The 20,644-nt window shown below is 43.4% G+C and overlaps 1 protein-coding gene across 1 annotated transcript in view; it reads left to right on the top strand.

The window, feature by feature from the left end:
- Positions 1-716: 716 nt before the first annotated feature.
- The window catches only part of carmil3 (capping protein regulator and myosin 1 linker 3), a gene marked incomplete at both ends in the record, with an annotated part of 131,042 nt that continues 111,114 nt past the window's right edge, over positions 717-20,644 (top strand). Inside the window, 2 exon segments of the mRNA XM_083782593.1 lie at positions 717-777; positions 10,767-10,861. Of these exon segments, the coding sequence (XP_083638719.1) occupies positions 717-777; positions 10,767-10,861 (156 nt within the window).

Raw genomic sequence — 20,644 nt, 5'->3', positions numbered from 1 at the left:
TCTGAACCCCCCCTCTCCCCGGGCTCCCCCTCTCTCTCTCCTCTCTCCCTAAAATCTGAAATTGCATCACTGTCTCTCTGTGTCCCTCCCCCCTCCCTCCCTCCCACCCTCTCTCTCTCTCCCCCCCTCTCTCTCTCTCTACCCTCCCTCTATCTCTTTCTCAACCCCCTCTCTCCCCGGGCTCCCCCTCTCTCCTCTCCCCCCCCCCCCTCTCTCCCCCACTCTCTCTCTCCCCCACCTCTCTACCCCCCTCTCTCTCTCTCTCTCTCTCTCTCTACCCTCCCTCTATCTCTTTCTCAACCCCCTCTCTCCCCGGGCTCCCCCCCCTCTCTCCCCCCCCTCCCTCTCTCTCTCTCCCTCCCCCCTCTGTCTCTTTCTCAACCCCCTCTCCCCCCCCCCCCCCTCCCTCTCTCTCTCTCCCTCCCCCCTCTGTCTCTTTCTCAACCCCCTCTCTCCCATCCCCTCCCTCTCTCTCTCTCCCTCCCCCCTCTGTCTCTTTTTCAACCCCCTCTCCCCCCCGCCCCCTCCCTCTCCCCCCCCCCCTCTCTCTCTCCTCTCCTCTCACAGGAGGGAGATGTTTCTGGGGCGCTGCGCGGCGGGTTGCCAATGCGCACGCACAGTCGCACACTAGCCTAGCTGCTGCACTTTGATTATTGTAGCGCACGGCGGAGGAGACACTGGAGAGGAGAGAGAGAGAGAGAACCACCTACACCACCATGGCCTCTAAAGACAGCACCGTCGCCGCGGGTTTCATTAACGTCAGCCGCGAAATAACAGGTGAGCTCAAAATGAACATTTATCCACTTTTACTGTAGCGTAACTGTCGTCGTTCACTGCACGCCATGTCTGCCAAGCGAGCAGATATAATATAACACCACGGGACAAGTTGTCCCTGGAGAATGAATCAATGAATGAATCAATGAATGGACACACAACAGGCAGCATGAACAAAAAGACTGTCCAAAACACAGGCTTTACTTTACTGTGTGTAGCCTTAATTAGTTTAAAACAAGTTGCATGATGTGTGCCTGTGTGTCACAGTGTGTGTTTGATTATTAGAGATTGATTGTTGAGTTGTTATCGCCGCAGGAAAGCAGAAGATGATGTCTCACACTGGGCCAAGTCTATTTAATGACTGTTTGGTCACACACACGCACACACACACACACACACACACACACACACACACACACACACACACACACACACACCATGCACGCTGCGTGGTGGTGAAGATGAAGATACGGTATTAATCCTAATCCTATCGATCCGAAGCATAGCCTGCCCTATTCACTTTGAAATTCTCTCGATCGGCTCCCCTGGCAGCTTTGTTGTAATGCACAAATTGTTATGTTGCGCAGCCATGCAGGCAGCTAGGGGTCATAATTGATGCGAAAGAGTTGTGAGTGCGTGTGCATGTGTCTGTGCTGCTGACTGACTGCGTTTGGAATAATGCACTCGTGCGTGCGTATGATGCGATCCCTTTGATGTTGTTGTATATTTAATTGGCCTCTTTTTCCTCTCTATTCTTTCTTTGTATATTTGCGTGTGCGCCCGACTGCGTGCGTGGGAAGTATGGTGTGGATTTGACAGCTTTGTGTTGTTGTTTGGCCACGCACACACACACACACACACACAACAGCCATGTGTGGGCAGTCACCCCCAAGGCAAGCTCACAGTTACCCCCAAACACCCACATAATGCAGCAGGATAAGTATAATGTCAGCCAAAGCTGCAAAGTTAGACTGTATAGTATATGTCTAGCTCTATCCATAGCTCTAATGCCATGCACGGCATTAGAGCTATGGACCAGAGCTAGTACTATATGCCTCATATTCCTAATAATGAGAGAAAGTAACACATTTAGGGTAACCAGATCCAGAGGCTGTGGCTCAGGAGGTAGAGCAGGTGGTCCAATGATCCCTGGGTCGGAGGTTCGAATCCGGCTCCTCCTCCTGTCCACATCATGTCGAAGTGTCCTTGACTCCTTGGGCAAGACACTGAACCCCACATTGCCTCCAATGAGTCGGTTGGTGTGAGCTCGCCACCGTTGGTGTGTGAATGTGGGGACGCTGGCGTCGACTGTTCGCCGCTTCACCTCTCAATGTATGGCACAGTTGGTAGTGCTGTCGCCTCACAGCTAGAAGGTCCTGGGTTCGATTCCCGCTGGGGACACTGTGGGCACTGGCGGCGTGTTCCCTCCTCCGCGTCATCAGTGCCCATACCCGAGGCGGGGGTTGGCGATAGGGCCTTTCTGTGTGGAGTTTGCATGTTCTCCCCGTGTCCCCTAGGGTAGATACCCTCACAAAAACATGCCGTAATCCTGGTCTCTAAAACTACCTCCCCCTGGCCAGCCGGGGCGCTGGCCAGGGGGAAAATGATAATTTTGGTCATGGGTGGTATTGTTTGCCGACTTGGTGATACTGTAGCCCTAGGTGATACCGATATTTCTCTTGTTATTTTAACAACACATCTCGCAGGAAAAGAGACAATGAGAGAGCTTTACAACAGAAAGCCAACTATTAGGGGACTAACTAGACCTAGAAGGTCTGTGATCATTCATATACCTCGTAAATGTTCATGTAGGCTATCACAGACATAGAACCCTTCCGTCCGCTCCTGGTTGAATTGAATTATGTGAGGCTTAAATGTGATAAATTCTCCATTTGTACTCGCCCATTAAATAATTCCAAAGACGTGGAGTGAAATATGGTCCTCTAGTTTCATATATCCATGTGAAAGTTCTGGCACAAAACGTGTATTTAGTCAATTATCTCCACTTTTTCAAGAGATGCACACGGACGTCTTTCTCTCCGGGCGAGGGGCCCGGAATGATCGATGGACTGTATTTTACCAATACTTCCTGTTGTTTACCACAGACGTCATCACCAGTTGATCAGGGAAACACAAAAGTTTGGGTCACACAATTCATGGCAGGTGGTGTGATTAATTACCCAGCACCTATCGCAAGGCACCTACCAATTGCTTGAGATCAGAGGAAGTTTTGATAAATGAAGTCCAGCTGTCATTCCGGGCCCCTTTGCCCGGAGAGAAAGTCGTCCGTGTGCATCTCGTGAAAATGTGGAGGTAATTGACTAAATACACGTTTTGTGGCAGAACTTTCACATGGATATGAAACTAGAGGACCATATTTCACTCCATGTCTTTGGAATTATTTAATGGGTGAGTACCATCGGAGCATTTATCACATTTAATGCTGCCATGTTGCACCCGAACAGAAATTAACCAGGGTGTTCTATGGCTCTGTTTGTGAAATACTTTGCAATGTATGTAACAACAGAGACATTCTAGGGCTACAGTAGTTACTAACTAACTAATGTAGGGCATTTGAACACTGATGCCTGGCCTGCCAGTCACAATGTGGGACAGGGGCTCAATTTGTGGGACGCTTATAAAGTCTTAGAAATGAAGGACTGTCCTGAGGGGGAACATCTGGTCACCCTAAACTAATTACATTTACTTAAGTACAATTTTTCAGATACTTATGTTAAAGTAAAACATATTTCAAAATGTTTAATAGTTTACAATAGTTTATGAAGTTTACTTCTACTTCTCCTTTTGGAAATTAGTTTTCAGGATACAGAAAATAATATAAACAGATCACACAGTACATTGACAATAAAGAAACAATGCCAACAGAAAGCCACCAGTCATAGTCATTTTGATACCAATATTACTTTTAAAATAGCAACATTTTGAATTCCGAATTTATTTCTACATTCGTAAGTAGAGAATATGGGTAGTTTTTCCACCACCGCACACCTATCACCTCAGAAATACCTTCACAGAAAAGGAGGGGGGGATATTTTAATTTTTCACATATTTTTCTCTACATAGTCATATTAATGGTACTGTATATACTGAATTGAATTTGTTAATCTATTCTCCAGGTTGCTATTTATGGGTAGACGGTTTAAATCAATACAAGCTTTAAAGTGCATTAAAACTAGAGCTGGGACTCGATTAAAAAAATTAATCTAATTAATCAGAGGCTTTGCGATTATTAATCTAGATTAATCGCATTTTAATCGCATATCATTATTTGACCCGAGAACAGTGAGAAAGCAATTTTTTCAAATGGATTTTGGTATACTAGTGAATCAATGAATAGTGAATACATAAGTTTAAGCAATAAAACTTTGTTTTTGTAGTAATAGGGGTAATAATTCTTTATTGAATAATTGCACACAACTGTGCTGTAATCCACGCTACCATCTTTTAAATCCTATTTCCAATCCACGGGGACAAGCAAAGTGATCTCAGCGGCTTCCCCCAGTCTGGTGAACTGTCTGTGGTTTCTGGTGGTGTTATTGTCTGAAGAGGACACGGACACTTGGTGCGCAGGTCCGTCTGAAAACTGTCCAGTGACAACGTTCCGCGGTGAAATAAATAGTGCGATTAAAATGCGTAATTGTTTTTAATGCATACATTTTTCTGTAGTTAATTAATCGCAATTAGTCCCGGCCCTAATTAAAACACAATGGTGGTAATTTAACTTTGACAATGTGTTGGATTACCTACAGCAGTGGTTTTCAACCTTTTTCATGTCAAGACCGAATATTTACGGTAGTATCCTCTCAGACGCCAGACCCAAACTAAAGCATATTTTGATATCGTTGGATTTTGTCCCCAATTTCATGGTTCATTGATGTGGCACTGCAGGTACCATAGGAGAGATAACAGGCAAATGTGTTGATCAAAATAACAATTCTTCTACATTCTCTAATTCTGTAGACTTCTTGTAAATTAAGTTAAATGCAGATGTTTAAAAATAATCAAACTCTTTGAGAGTGTAAAATGAAAACCAATGGGCCCGTACGGGTCCATTTGGTTACCAACTTTCCATCATTTAGCTATGGACCACTTGGAACCCCCTCAAGGACCACTGGTGGTCCCCGGACCACTGACCTACAGTGTATATACAGTAGTAATGTTCAGGTTTCTCAGGTGGCTCAGGGGTAGAGTGGCCGGATGGTAACCGGATGGTAACCGGATGGTTGCCATGCAGTTCGAACCCTGTGGCCTCCCCCAGAGTTAGTGTCGAAGTGTCCTTGAGCAAGACTCTGAACCCCTATTTGCTCCTGATGTTCTGGTTGGTGCCTTGCATGGTTTCCGCCGCCATCGGTGCGTGAATGGGTGAATGTAATGCACAATGTATGTAAAGCACCTTGGATAACGGCGCTATATAAACGCACCATTTACCATTTTATTAGGGATGCTCCGATCAGGTCCGATTGTTTTTCTCATGATCGGCCAACACCGATAGATCCGATACCGATACTGAGCTTGTGAAAAATGATTATATGTCAGACTCAAAACCCACGTCAAAACTGTTCCTGGGTGTGGGGAGGAAGGGGGAAATGTTTAGGCCTGTCACAAAAATGCAAAAATGATGTTATACTATATATCTGATTGACATTTATACCACTTAAATGGTGTAAAAGATCAGTGTCTCGAGTCCAGATAGGGTAAATTGCCGATCATAGATGGTGTAAATGCAGATTACCGATCAGAGTGAATATCGGCCGATCACCGATCGCTGGCCGATTATCGGAGCATTTATACCCTACTGAAATGAACTGAATCCATTTATACCCTACTGAAATGAACTGAATCCATTTATACCCTACTGAAATGAACTGAATCCATTTATACCCTACTGAAATGAACTGAATCCATTTATACCCTACTGAAATGAACTGAATCCATTTATACCCTACTGAAATGAACTGAATCCATTTATACCCTACTGAAATGAACTGAATCCATTTATACCCTACTGAAATGAACTGAATCCATTTATACCCTACTGAAATAAACTGAATCCATTTATACCCTACTGAAATGAACTGAATCCATTTATACCCTACTGAAATGAACTGAATCAATTTATACCCTACTGAAATGAACTGAATCAATTTATACCCTACTGAAATGAACTGAATCCATTTATACCCTACTGAAATGAACTGAATCCATTTATACCCTACTGAAATGAACTGAATCCATTTATACCCTACTGAAATGAACTGAATCCATTTATACCCTACTGAAATGAACTGAATCCATTTATACCCTACTGAAATGAACTGAATCCATTTATACCCTACTGAAATAAACTGAATCCATTTATACCCTACTGAAATGAACTGAATCCATTTATACCCTACTGAAATGAACTGAATCCATTTATACCCTACTGAAATGAACTGAATCCATTTATACCCTACTGAAATGAACTGAATCCATTTATACCCTACTGAAATGAACTGAATCAATTTATACCCTACTGAAATGAACTGAATCAATTTATACCCTACTGAAATGAACTGAATCCATTTATACCCTACTGAAATGAACTGAATCCATTTATACCCTACTGAAATGAACTGAATCCATTTATACCCTACTGAAATGAACTGAATCCATTTATACCCTACTGAAATGAACTGAATCCATTTATACCCTACTGAAATGAACTGAATCCATTTATACCCTACTGAAATAAACTGAATCCATTTATACCCTACTGAAATGAACTGAATCCATTTATACCCTACTGAAATGAACTGAATCCATTTATACCCTACTGAAATGAACTGAATCAATTTATACCCTACTGAAATGAACTGAATCCATTTATACCCTACTGAAATGAACTGAATCCATTTATACCCTACTGAAATGAACTGAATCCATTTATACCCTACTGAAATAAACTGAATCCATTTATACCCTACTGAAATGAACTGAATCCATTTATACCCTACTGAAATGAACTGAATCAATTTATACCCTACTGAAATGAACTGAATCAATTTATACCCTACTGAAATGAACTGAATCCATTTATACCCTACTGAAATGAACTGAATCCATTTATACCCTACTGAAATGAACTGAATCCATTTATACCCTACTGAAATGAACTGAATCCATTTATACCCTACTGAAATGAACTGAATCCATTTATACCCTACTGAAATGAACTGAATCCATTTATACCCTACTGAAATAAACTGAATCCATTTATACCCTACTGAAATGAACTGAATCCATTTATACCCTACTGAAATGAACTGAATCAATTTATACCCTACTGAAATGAACTGAATCAATTTATACCCTACTGAAATGAACTGAATCCATTTATACCCTACTGAAATGAACTGAATCCATTTATACCCTACTGAAATGAACTGAATCCATTTATACCCTACTGAAATGAACTGAATCCATTTATACCCTACTGAAATGAACTGAATCCATTTATACCCTACTGAAATGAACTGAATCCATGTATACCCTACTGAAATAAACTGAATCCATTTATACCCTACTGAAATGAACTGAATCCATTTATACCCTACTGAAATGAACTGAATCCATTTATACCCTACTGAAATGAACTGAATCCATTTATACCCTACTGAAATGAACTGAATCCATTTATACCCTACTGAAATGAACTGAATCCATTTATACCCTACTGAAATAAACTGAATCCATTTATACCCTACTGAAATGAACTGAATCCATTTATACCCTACTGAAATGAACTGAATCCATTTATACCCTACTGAAATGAACTGAATCCATTTATACCCTACTGAAATTAACTGAATCCATTTATACCCTACTGAAATGAACTGAATCCAAAGGCTTCCTCGACCCATGGTCACATAACCATTATATGTTGTTGAGTGCATGCTTTGATGGTTACAGTTTTATAATCACTTTTGATGAGTAAACCTTTGTGGAGATCTTCTCAGTTCTCATTGTATGCTAGTTGGTGCCATTCAGGATGGAAAATGAAATCCATTTGGATTTGGGGAGAAGTAGTTTCATAAGGGGCTGGTATGAAGTACTTGATATAAACAGAAAACGTTCAGTTCACTAGTCTACACTCTACTCTACACCTGCCTTCATTTCATCTGATTGTCTGTCTGACAGGCACTTAACAAGCAAACTTGATTTATACTTATATTCTCCACTCTGATGAAGGTACATGTTCGATATATCATGCAGCCTTACTTATTAGCCTATATTTTGACTATTAAAAATAAATGAGACTGACGATTAATCGGAGAATCGATTAATCGACGGCATCCCTAATATACAGTTGAACCTTAGCAAAATACCCCAGCAGCAGCTAAAGGGAATAATCTTCTGTTTGTTAAGTAATAAGGACAGAGGACAGTGAAATGGGCTTAACCTTGGCTTTGGCTTGCCATCTCTGCATGTTTGTTAGTGTAAATTAAACCTCAGTCAGCAACCTCTGGTATATATTTTATTACGCCTCTCTCCTTCGTTCTCTCTCTCTCTCTCTCTCTCTCTCTCTCTCTCTCTCTCTCTCTCTCTCTCCCTATGTACAGAGGTAGTCGCTTGCTCTCTCTTTGTGGCTCCTCCCTATATTTCCCTAATATACTTTCCCGTTGTACCATCTGTCCTCTCTCTCTCTCTCTCTCTCTCTCTCTCTCTCTTGTCCTTGTCTCTGTCTCTTGCCCTGTCATGTAGCGTGGGTCCAGGCCGTGAATGGACTGCAGAGTGTTGTTAAAGCGTCTAAGCGATTGGGTCTTATGCGGCTTAATGTCGATAACTCTGTTTGTCTTGAGCTGATCCCCAACTTCGACCGTCTTCATCTCCCGCTGCCCGGTGGGGTGTGATGTGAGATTATCGGATGTGGGAGACTGAAGCCAATCCGATCGCTATAGACAAACACTAAATGTTTTAAGGCACTGGGCGCTATCCTTTACTTTACTTGTTTATTTGGACAGGACAATGCATATTAATGGACGTCACACCGGATATAGCACAGTTGCAAATTTTCATCCGCAGTCCTCACAAGAAACGCAAATCGGAAAACCGACAGGCAAACAGTGGAATACATTTACATAACATTACATAGGGAACACGGCATAAAAAATAAATACACCTAAAATAATCATGAATGGTTGCAGCTTTGGTTTTCAAGCAACCATTTCTTTTTCAGATTTAATTTAAAAGATGGAAATGTAGCACAATCCCTTATACGCAGAGGAAGGCCATTCCATGCTACACAACCCTGTACTGAGAGGACATTTTGGGCGAATGTTGTTCGCACTTCGCAGTCTCCTCGAGTGGTTCCTCTGGTACTGATTCCCCCTATCAGGCTTTCGTTTAATGAATTCACTTAGGGGGGGGCGGGCACAGACCATGTAGGGTCTTGTATATGACCCCAACCTGTTTGAAAAATTTAATTAATTAAAATTAAAGTTATCAAAGTTATCCAAGTCCGTGCGTGCACCAAGCAGTGCAATGGCTGATGCCTCAGCACCGTTTGAGTTGCATACAGAATACCGATAGGATGGAAATCAGTTATAAATCTTCTTCGACAATTGCACATACTTTGAAATGTATGACTGAGTAAAAATATGGTCTGCATTCATAAACGTTGCTATTCAAAGTCTTTTGGTTAAGAAACGTCAACATCGTCGTGCTAAAACAGCAGGGAAAACCTTTGTTAACGTGGCCAGGTCCATTGTGTCGACCTGCTAACATGCTAAGTAGCCTACTACTGTAGGTGTAGGTGTCATGTTCTGTCTGATTGAAGTAGCCTAGTCAAAAGAGTTGGAGAACCACCATTCACGAAATAATTAAATTAGATGTGACATTTGCAAGGTAAATGAAATGCATAACACGACAACACTAAAGTTTCCCCATTATGCAAGTAAATGGAACACATTTTGCAAATTGTGGGTTAATAAATAGGTCTACATTTAAGAGGTTATTTCAGTCGGTGATCGCTCGCGACCGCGTGTAAACAACATAGACCCACTAGTTTGAAAGTCCACAGCACATCGCTGCCTACGCCCATTGCTTTGGAAACCAGTCCTGTCCCGTTCCCAATATGAAGAAATTCCCTATTAAATGTCATTTGTTTACGTTGAATTTAGAGTGTCACCAGACACGACCGTAGGTAGAGATCTCTGATCTTCTGGCTATGAGAGTATACGTTCTTCAGTTGCAGAAATGTATAAGGTCCATATTTTGTTTTCTATGGCGACCAGGCTGCTAACCTGAAGCCGATTTAATCTGTACTTGTACTGTGCGGCGGTGTCCCACTCTGAAAATAGCAGATCTACAACCTTCACAATGTCAATGCATCACCACTCACTCACCATCATACAACAACGTCTATATCGGGCTTGAAAAGTAGGAGTGGGCGACACGCGCCAGCCAAACGAGCGTAATGCAACCTGTCACATATATCCTAACATTAATATAAAGTAACAAAAACATTCCATTTGGTGGACTAGTCTGGACTGTGGACGTGCCTCTTAGCCATGTACGCGTGCATCAGCCACAGTGGAGATGTTGCTTTTGGCATTTTGTGATTCACTCACTGAGCCTGTGTGTGCATGCATGTGTGTCATCATTATATACAGCTGGCTGGCTTCATCTTTTATTTTCAGCATGTAGGTTATGTTCGCCAGGTGGATTTATTGTTGTTGCAGAGATGGATGTCATGTTTGGTGGTTACATTGACAATGCTTCACTTTCTTTCTCTGAGGGTAAAAATAACCCACTTCATCGCTGTGTGTGTGCACGCGTGTGTGTGCACACGTGTGTGTGTGTGTGTGTGTGTGTGTGTGTGTGTGTGTGTGTGTGTGTGTGTGTGTGTGTGTGTGTGTGTGTGTGTGTATGCAATGCGTGTGAGTGTTATGTAAGAGCTGTTTATCCATTCCCTCCTTGCTCCTCCACAGAGAGCATCAGGAGGACCCTGGACAAGCAGGCCATCAAGGTGGTGCGGTCCGTCAAGCAGGACACCAGGAGTGGCAAATCAGAGGACCGGATTCTGGTGAGAGAGCACTTCCCTAATGTCATCGTTGTCGACATCAACGTTGCGGGGTTCATTTGGTTCCATTTGGTTTAACATTGTCTCAGTCAGTATAGCCAAGACATACGGGACGAGTTGTCCCTGGAGAATGAATAATATGTTGGCTGTTTTGCGACAGCATTCAAGCTCAAACTGAGAGCCTATATACAGTATATACAGTAGGCCGATATCACAAATTACCTGCTTGTTTTGTTTTCTCTCTCCCTGGAAATGCTGACAAGTAGTTCTCCTTAGTTCTCTCTTCAGTGAGGAAGGAAAACACAGTTGGATATCGAATGAAAGTGTTCCTGTTTCTCATGAAAGGACTAATTGTAAACGGAGGCCTAATTGTAAACGAATTGATGAAGGGGTCTGAGTGCAATCTAGCTGTGCATGTAGTATGTCTACACACACACACACACACACACACACACACACACACACACACACACACACACACACACACACACACACACACACACACACACACACACACGCAAGCCACATGCTGCATAAGAAAGAAGTGGATACCAGGCCATGCTCTGCTGAGTCCAGCATCAACATGTATTAGATGTGGCAGGATGGCCTTAATGCCACAGGGAAGGGCTTGGTGTGTTTGTCATGTGACTTTGTGTGTGTGTGTGCCTGGCTGCGTGCACATGGGCGCGCACACGCCTGTTTATTTATTTGTGTGTGTGGGGGTGTGTGTGTGTGTGGTTTGTGCGAGGGTGTGTGGGGCCGTGGGCAGATTGAGTTGTCCAGGCAGCTTGTACGAGTCAAGAGTACCGGTGTTATTGAACCTTCTGTCAATTAGTCAGTGACTTGTCAATGAGTCAGTCATCAGTGTTACACACACACACACACACACACACACACACACACACACACACTGTCACATATAGAAGCGTGAAGTCATTGTTTATCATCTTTCGCTCAGTCTGTCGATTCTTGTCCTCCAATGATCTGTAATTTCTCTATTGTTCTGTAATTGTAGCTTTCACCCCCGTCCCCGTCCCCAACATTACTGCCCCCCCCCCCCTCCTATTTTTGTCCGTCCTTTGTTTCCCTCCCTGCCCCCCCCCCTCCCCCCCCCCCACTCTCCTCCTCATCTGTCCATCTCAATTACTGTCCTCCCTGTCATCACCCCCCTCCCCCCGCCCCAGCACCTCTCTCTTTCTCTTCCCGTGGTCTCTCGCCCGACTCCCCTCCATCTTTACTCAAACCCGTAAAGAGGGTATCAAATGCAATTCAATTAGCTCTCTGCCTTAAGAGAGTGCTCTTATTTCTTTTAATGTATGTTTTTATATATTCTACTAGTGTCCAAATGAGTCTTCTTGGCCGACGGTGTGTTTGGAATGCCTTTCAGGTGCTCAGAGTGTTATGAGCAGGTTGCCAAGGGCTGCCCTCCTGCAAAGAATGCAATCTCTTTGTCATACTCATAATGGAAGTTATTTGGACGGATGGAAAGGTGAATAGATGGAGAAGCGTGTGAATGGACAACAATGAGTGTGTGAGTGAGTGGTGTTCATTCTCGAGGTCTGCTGTACCTTTGACTATAGCCTGGAAGAAGCCTTTCTAACCAAAGTGCTGAAGTATCAGCAGTATAATGCAGACCATCTCACAGCTAGGCTACAGATGTGAACTTTTAGTTTTTATCTTTGGCAGCCTAGGGCATGTGCATAAGTTGGTTGTGAGGGGCTTACAAATGGCCGGCCTTTCCAAAAGGAGAGCCAAGCAGTTAGCGAGGTACTGCTCAGTTTCAGCCATTATAGGAAGCCGCTCAATTTGGAGGAGGCGTTGTTTCCTTTATCCATGATTAATGTCTGCTGCCCTGTGTCCGACATGTCAGCTGTACTGTATGTAACGATGCTTTGCCGTCCATGCACGTTGTAACTGTCAAACTGCACTGGCAGTGTTTATGTCCTTTGTACAAGGTATTCCTGTACTTCTCATTATGTGGACATAAATAAACATTTCGTGTGTGCGTGTGTGTGTGTGTGTGTGTGTGTGTGTGTGTGTTAGTGTTAGTGTTAGTGTTAGTGTTACATGTTTTCTTATTGTAACATAGGGATGCTTCTGTACAGTTCATGTGATCTATCCATTGCTGTTCTTGATTATCGGAGTAACTTTACTGTTATGTTTTTAAATGATGCCAGCATACAGCTACAGTACCTGATAGTTTATGGTCAGATCCTAATTAATGTATTGTGCTAACCCATTCTGAACGGGAACCCATTTTGGTGTTAGCATCATGTCGTGCTTTAGCTATTTTTTTTAAAGATATTTTTCTTTTGCGGCTTACGCCTTTTTATTGATTTTTTAAGGGACAGATAGTAGGCTGACAGGAAACGAGAGAGAGATGGGGGGATGACATGCGGTAAAGGCCGTGTCGGGTCCGGGAGTCGAACCCGCGGCACACCGTGACTGGATCACCAGTCCGGTGCCCAGACCGTTACGCTACGGCCTGGGCCGTGCTTTAGCTATTTAAAGACCTAGTGAAATGAAAAATGTTTTTCCACACTTTTAGACCATATCTGTGGTCGTCATCATATGGGCATACCTAACAATGGATGCCCAAAAAAAGGGAACATTTTCATTTGCTTGTGTTTTTCAAAAGTCGATACAAATTACTTTTAATTACTTCCTTTTGAAGGAAAACGTGATGCGTCATGACGTGCTTGATTTCATTCACCTGTATTATTCCCATTGCTGCGCGTCCGTTACAGAACTACTCTGTTTTTAGTCTCATTCAGGATGACATCCAGACAGTATCAACTCGTTTTGAAACTTAATCATCGCGCTACAGTATCCTGAAAAACATTATAGGTTAGAAATAAGCCACGTGGCAGTAAACTGTCAGAGCTGGCCGACTGTCTGCCTTGTAAACAAACAACGTGTGTGGTTGTGCGTGTGGCGGAGCCTGCTGTTTCAGGCTGAAACTTTGAAATAAAATGCCCAAATTGACCATTTCACCCCGTTGTTCTGGCTGTGGTGTCTCTGAACTACATGTGGTTTTTATCTTTAGTCTGTCTCTCTCTCTCTTATCTTTTTCTCTCTCTTCTCTTTTTCTCTCTTTGTTTCTCTCTCTCTCTCTCACTGTCTGTCACCATTTGGAGTATGCCGTCTGTGTATGTCACAGCGCACGCACGCACGCACGCACGCACGCACGCACGCACGCATGCAGTGTTGACAATTCCCAGACTGACACAAGAAGATCTCAGCGTGACATCTCCACAACACCCAAGGCAACGAGAGGGAGCGTCATTGTGCACCCCCCTACACACACACACACACACACACACACACCACAGACATGCCCGCTGAAGAAATGCACTTTGACATGCACAAAGGGTAGTGTGTGTGTGTGTGTGTGTGTGTCTGTCTCTCTCTCTCTGTGTGTGTCTGTGTACGCACACATGAACTTGCATACACTTGGATACACACAGCCACACACCAGAGCATTCATTATTAGATCATCCTATTTGAAGATTATAGCCGACTGCAAAACAAAGCATCTTCAAAGAGAGAAAGGCGGGTGGGGAGGGGAGGGAGGGCTGTTTGTTGAGCAAGGCAGAGGGGGTGTGTGTGTGTGTGTGTGTGTGTGTGTGGGTGAGCATCGGGGAAGGGGAAAGTGTGGGCACCACACCAGAGAGAAACGCAACACGCTGGGCACAAACAGTTGCCCTATTAGGAACGAGGGAGACGGAAGAAAGAGACAAGTTGCTGCTTTTACTTTTACCTAAATTATTCCTCCAGATCTGTGGCTCCAGCTCGGCTGAACCTGTTGCTTCAGTGAGTCCAGTCCGCGCGTCGCCTGCGCCTCCTGATCACAGGACTGCGTTGCGCTCTCAGATTGTCACTCGCTGTGCTGACAGCATCTAAACACACTCTGTTGGGCTTCTGTTTCCGCTTCTGCCTTCCCAAGGCCACGGAAATCCCCCTAGAGAGGGATCAGCGGATTCAAAGTATAGACGGATCACTCGTCTATCCTTTGACTGCGTCAATCACCGGGGGATTGACGCAATGCCTCATCGGAGGCTTCACTAATTAGAAAAAGTATTGTGTCCATATGACTGAAATAACATGATCAGTGGAGCCACTCGGGGAAGATGTGCTCAAGTAATAATAATAATAATAATCTCTGGCTATTCCCATCTCAGCGGGGTCTGTCTTGTTCTAGTTGGGTGGTGTTGAGCTCCCTCTGTCTGAATGAAAAACAAATAAGAAAGACACAGGGCTGACTGGCCAGCCTTTCAACGGCTATATGGGCTGCCAAACTGTCCAATTAATCACAGGTGATAACTGCTGTTTTGGGCGCACCACCCCTGGCGCTCTGCCCGCGGCCAGCCACAAACCACACACCCTCCCCGCTGAAGCAATAAGGCTTGCGAATTTGTAAAATTAGCAAGGGAGAGAAGGCAAATGACAATTGTGTGCTCAGCGGGCAATATAGAGCAGCTTTATTCAAAGACTATACCGGTATTTACCTTTTCACTATGCAATATAGAACCTACATTTTCATTAGGAGCACAGACTGTAACCATTTACGATTTAGCATATTTTTTGTCTTAAATGCTTAACCAATTGGGTTGGGATGAGTCAACTCAAGTTTTTTGTTTAGTTTTTGTTTCTTTTTGCTTTCAAAGCCTGGAATGCTTCACGTTTTCAGCCCGGAAATATTACCGGCCATTATAATTTTTCCCATTATTTAACTATAACATTTATTAGTATAGTTACTGTACTCTACTGTGCTCTGTACCGTATTGTAGTGTACTGTGCGGGGGTCCCCGGAACATCCAGACCCCCAGGAACGTGCCCAGGGTGCCCACGGTTGAGAAATGACAGGGTTACCGCGTGGGTGTCCCCGGAACATACAGACCACGCTCCCAGGGGGCCGGGCCCAGCAAGCTGCCGCGCGTCTGAAACTGTCGAGAAATGACAGTTACCATGTGGGGGTCCCCGGGGGGGTCTGTGTGGGGGTCCCTGGGGGTCCTCGGCACATCCAGAGCCACAGGAACGGCCCAGGACTCGTACTGTAGTGTACTCTGTGCTGTACTGTACTGGCCACTTTTTAGCAGTTTTTAAGGACTCACTTTTAGGCCAGTGCAATAGTGTCGCAGTCCAGCCCCCTTTCATGACGACGCCAGGCCCAGGAAATAGTTCCCAATGCATTTTTCCCCATAGACATTCCAAAACGTATAAGCTTATAAGAAGAAAAACAACAAAAAGTGTTGTACCCTGCCGTTTCCTTCTTCTTTCTAATTATTTGTTCAGCCCGAAAATTTGTGTTTGTTGCCATGATTTGTCACGACAATAGTTGGCCTTGTCCGCGGCGTATAAACGTCTTTAAATAAATACTTTCTGAAAAGTCTATGAGGAAAATGAACGGGGATTTCTTTTGCGGGTCTCTCGAGGGGGCGACACTCTATAGAGCATGCTTTTGCCTTTTTTAAACCTTACCCATTTTAATGTTGACAGACGTTCATCCACATGTCACCAGTAGTGAATCCCAGCACTTAAGTTTCAGTTTATTTATTTATTTATTTATAGTGCAGCATCACCCCCAAGGGGTCTCTGTGCACTTCACAGCAAAAACACATCAAAAACACAAACACACAGCAGCAAGAAAACACAGTAATATGTGCATAGCTGGAAAAAGAGAGAAAAAACAAATTGCAGCACATGTTTTAAAACCACAGGGAAGACAAGGTGAACTTAACAATGGTTTCAAAGAAGCTAGGGGGAACCATAGCGCAGTGTTTTGTGTTGTTTTTGGCAGCAAATTTCTATTTTAGTTTTAGTCATAGAAATGTTTTCATTTAGTTTTAGTTACATTTTAGTCACCTGGAATGTTTTAGTGTTTAGTCTAGTTTTAGTCGACTATATCTACCGTTGATTTAGTCGACTAAAAGGTATTTTGGCGGGCCTTGATGCAGTCGTAATGGCTGATTTTACACTTGCTGAAAATAGCTGATCTACAAGCTCACAACGTGTCGCGTCGGCTATTTTCAGCATGCAACCAAGTGTAAAATGACTCTGGTCCACTAGTCCCTTCCTAACATTTTAGTCTAGTTTTTATTTGTTGACGAAATTGTCAATATATTCAGTCTTAGTTTTAGTCATCATAGCTTAGTTTCCATTTAGTTTTCGACGGTGAAAAAATTTAGCAGAGGAACATTTTTCGTCGACGAAAACAACACTGCTCTACTGTCTACTCCCAACTGTCATTTTATTATGTTTTGTGACTGAGTCGTCCGGCGTCTTCAAATCAAATCAAATCAAACTTTATTTGTTTAGCACCTTTACACAGCCAAAGCTGACCAAAGTGCTGAACAGAGTAAAAACAAGAACAGAGTAAGTAGAGCATAGCAATATAAAACCATGAAAAGAGACCATAAAATATAAAACGGAGCATAAATTGCACAGAGCAGAAAATCAATATACAGGTAAATCAGGTGCAGTTAAAGGCGAGGGAGAACAGATGAGTTTTGAGGAGGGATTTAAAAGCCCTGATTGACTCGCAGAAATATGGAGGGGCAGCAGGTTCCAGAGTTTGGGAGCCGCAAAAGCACGATCACCCCTGCTCCTCTTACTGGTCGTGAGCTCGACCAGCAGCAGCTTATCCACAGACCTTAATGCTCTAGATGGGACGTAGGGCACAATTTGGTCAGAGAGGTAGGAGGGAGAGAGACCGTGAAGTGATTTAAAAACAAATAAAAGCACCTTAAAATCTATTCTGAACTTAACAGGGAGCCAATGGAGAAAGGCCAAAACTGGGGTGATGTGGTCTCGATTTTTGTTTCCGGTGAGAAGAGGGGCAGCTGCATTCTGCACTAACTGCAAGCGCCTAAGTGACACCTGGTCGATAGTTACCAGTGTACAGGGAATTGCAGTAATCTATTCGTGTGGAAATGAAGGCGTGGATGACCATCTCGAGCTGTTTGGGGGAGGTAGGACTTGATCTTAGCAATAGTTCTAAATTGGAAGAAACTCGTTTTTACAACGGCGCTTATTTGTTCTTTAAATTTAAAATCTTCATCAAAAATGACACTGAGGTTTTTAACAAAGGGATGTGTCCCCTAGGGTAGGTACCCTCACAAAAAACATGCAGTAATCCTGGTCACTAAACTGCCTCCCCCTGGCCAGCCCGGGGCGCCTGATGGAGGGGAAACGAACTGGAATAACGTGTTCCTTCCACGCGCTACGTCCAACCAGGGAAACTCCCCCCTGTCAGGTGTAAAGGAGCAACTTGGACACTCATGAAGGCATGAAGGAAGCATGAGTTCAAGTCCGTTGATCTCCCCTTGTCCCCCATATATGGGGACTAGGTTGGTGGAGGGTGTGTAGAGCCCAGGATCACATTAGATGATTGACACAGGGGTGAAAAAAGGGTTACAAAATCGTGGGATAAAAGATATTTAATAAAATAAAATAAAAAACAAGGGATGTAGATTAGCAATTAATGCACCTAGGGTGCAAGAGGATGTAGTGGAATGGTGGTCAAAGAGTATGATTTCGGTCTTGGGAGCGTAGTGGTCATGGAGGGATGTTTAGTTTTATTAAGCTGGACTCAAACTTATCCGTACAGTAAAAACTACTGGTCAAATATTACTTAACTACAAGTGAAAGTTGCTCAATTAAATTTGTACAAGAGTTAAAAGAATTAGTGACCCCATTTTCCCTGCAACATTTTAAGGTTTTCCCAGAAGAAAAATAATCTTTGTTAAAATAGCAGATCTAACGGTATAAGCGACACCACGCGGTGTGGGCTTGTAGATCTGATCGTTGACTACAGGCAGCAGAGAAGAAAGCATCTCCGTCGACAGGTGGAGAGGATGGAGAGGGTCAGTGACTTAAAAGCTAAGAGCACTTTGGTCGAGGTTTGGGTTGTGTAGTCACCTTGCCATGATGTATTGACTGCATTGACTGCATAAAGCGAGCAAACTAGGAATTTCACTTTGATAGTTTTACCTGGCGGAATTACTCTGTGGGAGGGAGAAGTCCTAACCTAACAGGGACAAGGTGAAATAAATTACTCTGAGAGCGGGGCGGTAACAAATCCTAACCTAACCGGACACGGGTGAAATTAATGAACAGTGTGGCGTGCCACATCAAACGTCAGCATGCAGGACTCTGTGAACCCGGGTTTGCTTCAGGGGAAATTTCTTTACAAGAAGCTTCCCAATGGAAACCTCGACAAGAACAAGGTGGTTTGCACCCTGTGCAAAGCAGAAATGGCTTACTGTAGGAGTTCTTCAAGTCTGAAGTATCACCTAACGCACAAGCATCCCTTTGCGTTGGTTGATGATAGCGAAGCTGCCGGCGGGCCAAGCACTAATATGGCTCCGGGGAAAAGTGTTCGTCAAACTACAATGTTGGAGTGCAACCGTGGCAAGCCCGTCAGCCCAACTCTATCAGCCAAGCTAACTAACCTCCTAGCTCAGTGGATTGCCATCAACTGCCGGCCTATCAGTGTGGTTGAAGATGATGGGCTCGAGCTTCTTCTCCAGGCGGCCACAGGCGACCCATCTTACAAACTACCTGCGAGACGAACTATCACAAGGAGAATCCATGACCATTAATAGCAAACTTATTCTGATCTACTTTGTCTCTCCTATAACGTCAGGTGTGATTAAAACGGAGGAGCGCCACTTTGCAGAAGCTTGTGCCAGACAGTTTCTCGACGTCGCTAATCAGTGGGGCATAGCTGAAAAGATCACCACCATTGGAACCAGTGCCAGTTTAGATCAGTGTCCACTGAAGTGGTGGTCAGAGCACACTGCTGTTTATGGTAAGATGGCCCACATTGCCCAGAAGTACTTGGGGACTCCTTCCACAACTGTCCCATGCGAGAGACTGTTCTCTTTAGCAGGCCACATTGTACAGAAAAAAAGATCTAGTTTGTCACCAGACAATGTGAACAAGCTGGTGTGTCTGAGTGACTGGTGGAAGAAGGAGAGGTAGAGGTTGGACTCAAATCATGTCACAAAGCTACTGACTGTAAACAGTTCTTCATCACCTCTAGGTTTACAGTTTAATTAATGTCATATCCCAGAAAAGGGGGTTGTTCTTGCACCCACTGTTTCAAATTGCCTGTATGGTAACGTGTTTATGGTTATTCGTGTTTAACTGAATAAACAATGTATAACACATGTACATCGTATTGAACATTATTATATTTTCATTACCAATTATGATAGGGCTCCTGGTCTAATGGGCCACGTGGCCCGTTCAAGTATTTACTTCTGGTCATTATTTAGGTAGCGCACACATATTTTCAATGCTTTCGGCAGAGTTCAAATGAGCCATTTTAATCTAGATTAATCTAGATTAACTCCAGAATTGCAGTGAGATTAATCTAGATTAAAAAAATTAATCTATGCCCACCACTAGTAAATACACAAACAATTTTTTATAAAAATGTTAACTTCCTGTTGTTTTTACTATTTGAAGATCTGGATCCGGGTCCACGACGTGGTGATGCTCTATATCAGTGGTTTTCAACATTGTTTGTATCAAGGCCCATTATTTATTGGGTATTTGAGCCACGGCCATTGAGCCATTAATGACAATTATCTTCTCAGAGCCAAAACTTAGAATATCTGCCATGCTGTAGTGATGTTGGTACCATTAGGAGAGATAACAGGCACACTGATCAAAATAAAAAATAAAAATTCTACATTCTCTAATTGTGTAGACTGATTGTAAATTAAATAATGCAGATGTTAAACAATAATTTAACGACAATATTGAAATAATAATTTA

Source organism: Protomyctophum parallelum (assembly GCF_964188405.1).
Source record: "Protomyctophum parallelum genome assembly, chromosome: 14".
In the NCBI taxonomy this organism is placed as follows: Eukaryota; Metazoa; Chordata; class Actinopteri; order Myctophiformes; family Myctophidae; genus Protomyctophum; species Protomyctophum parallelum.
This window is presented reverse-complemented; position numbering and strand designations above follow the sequence as displayed.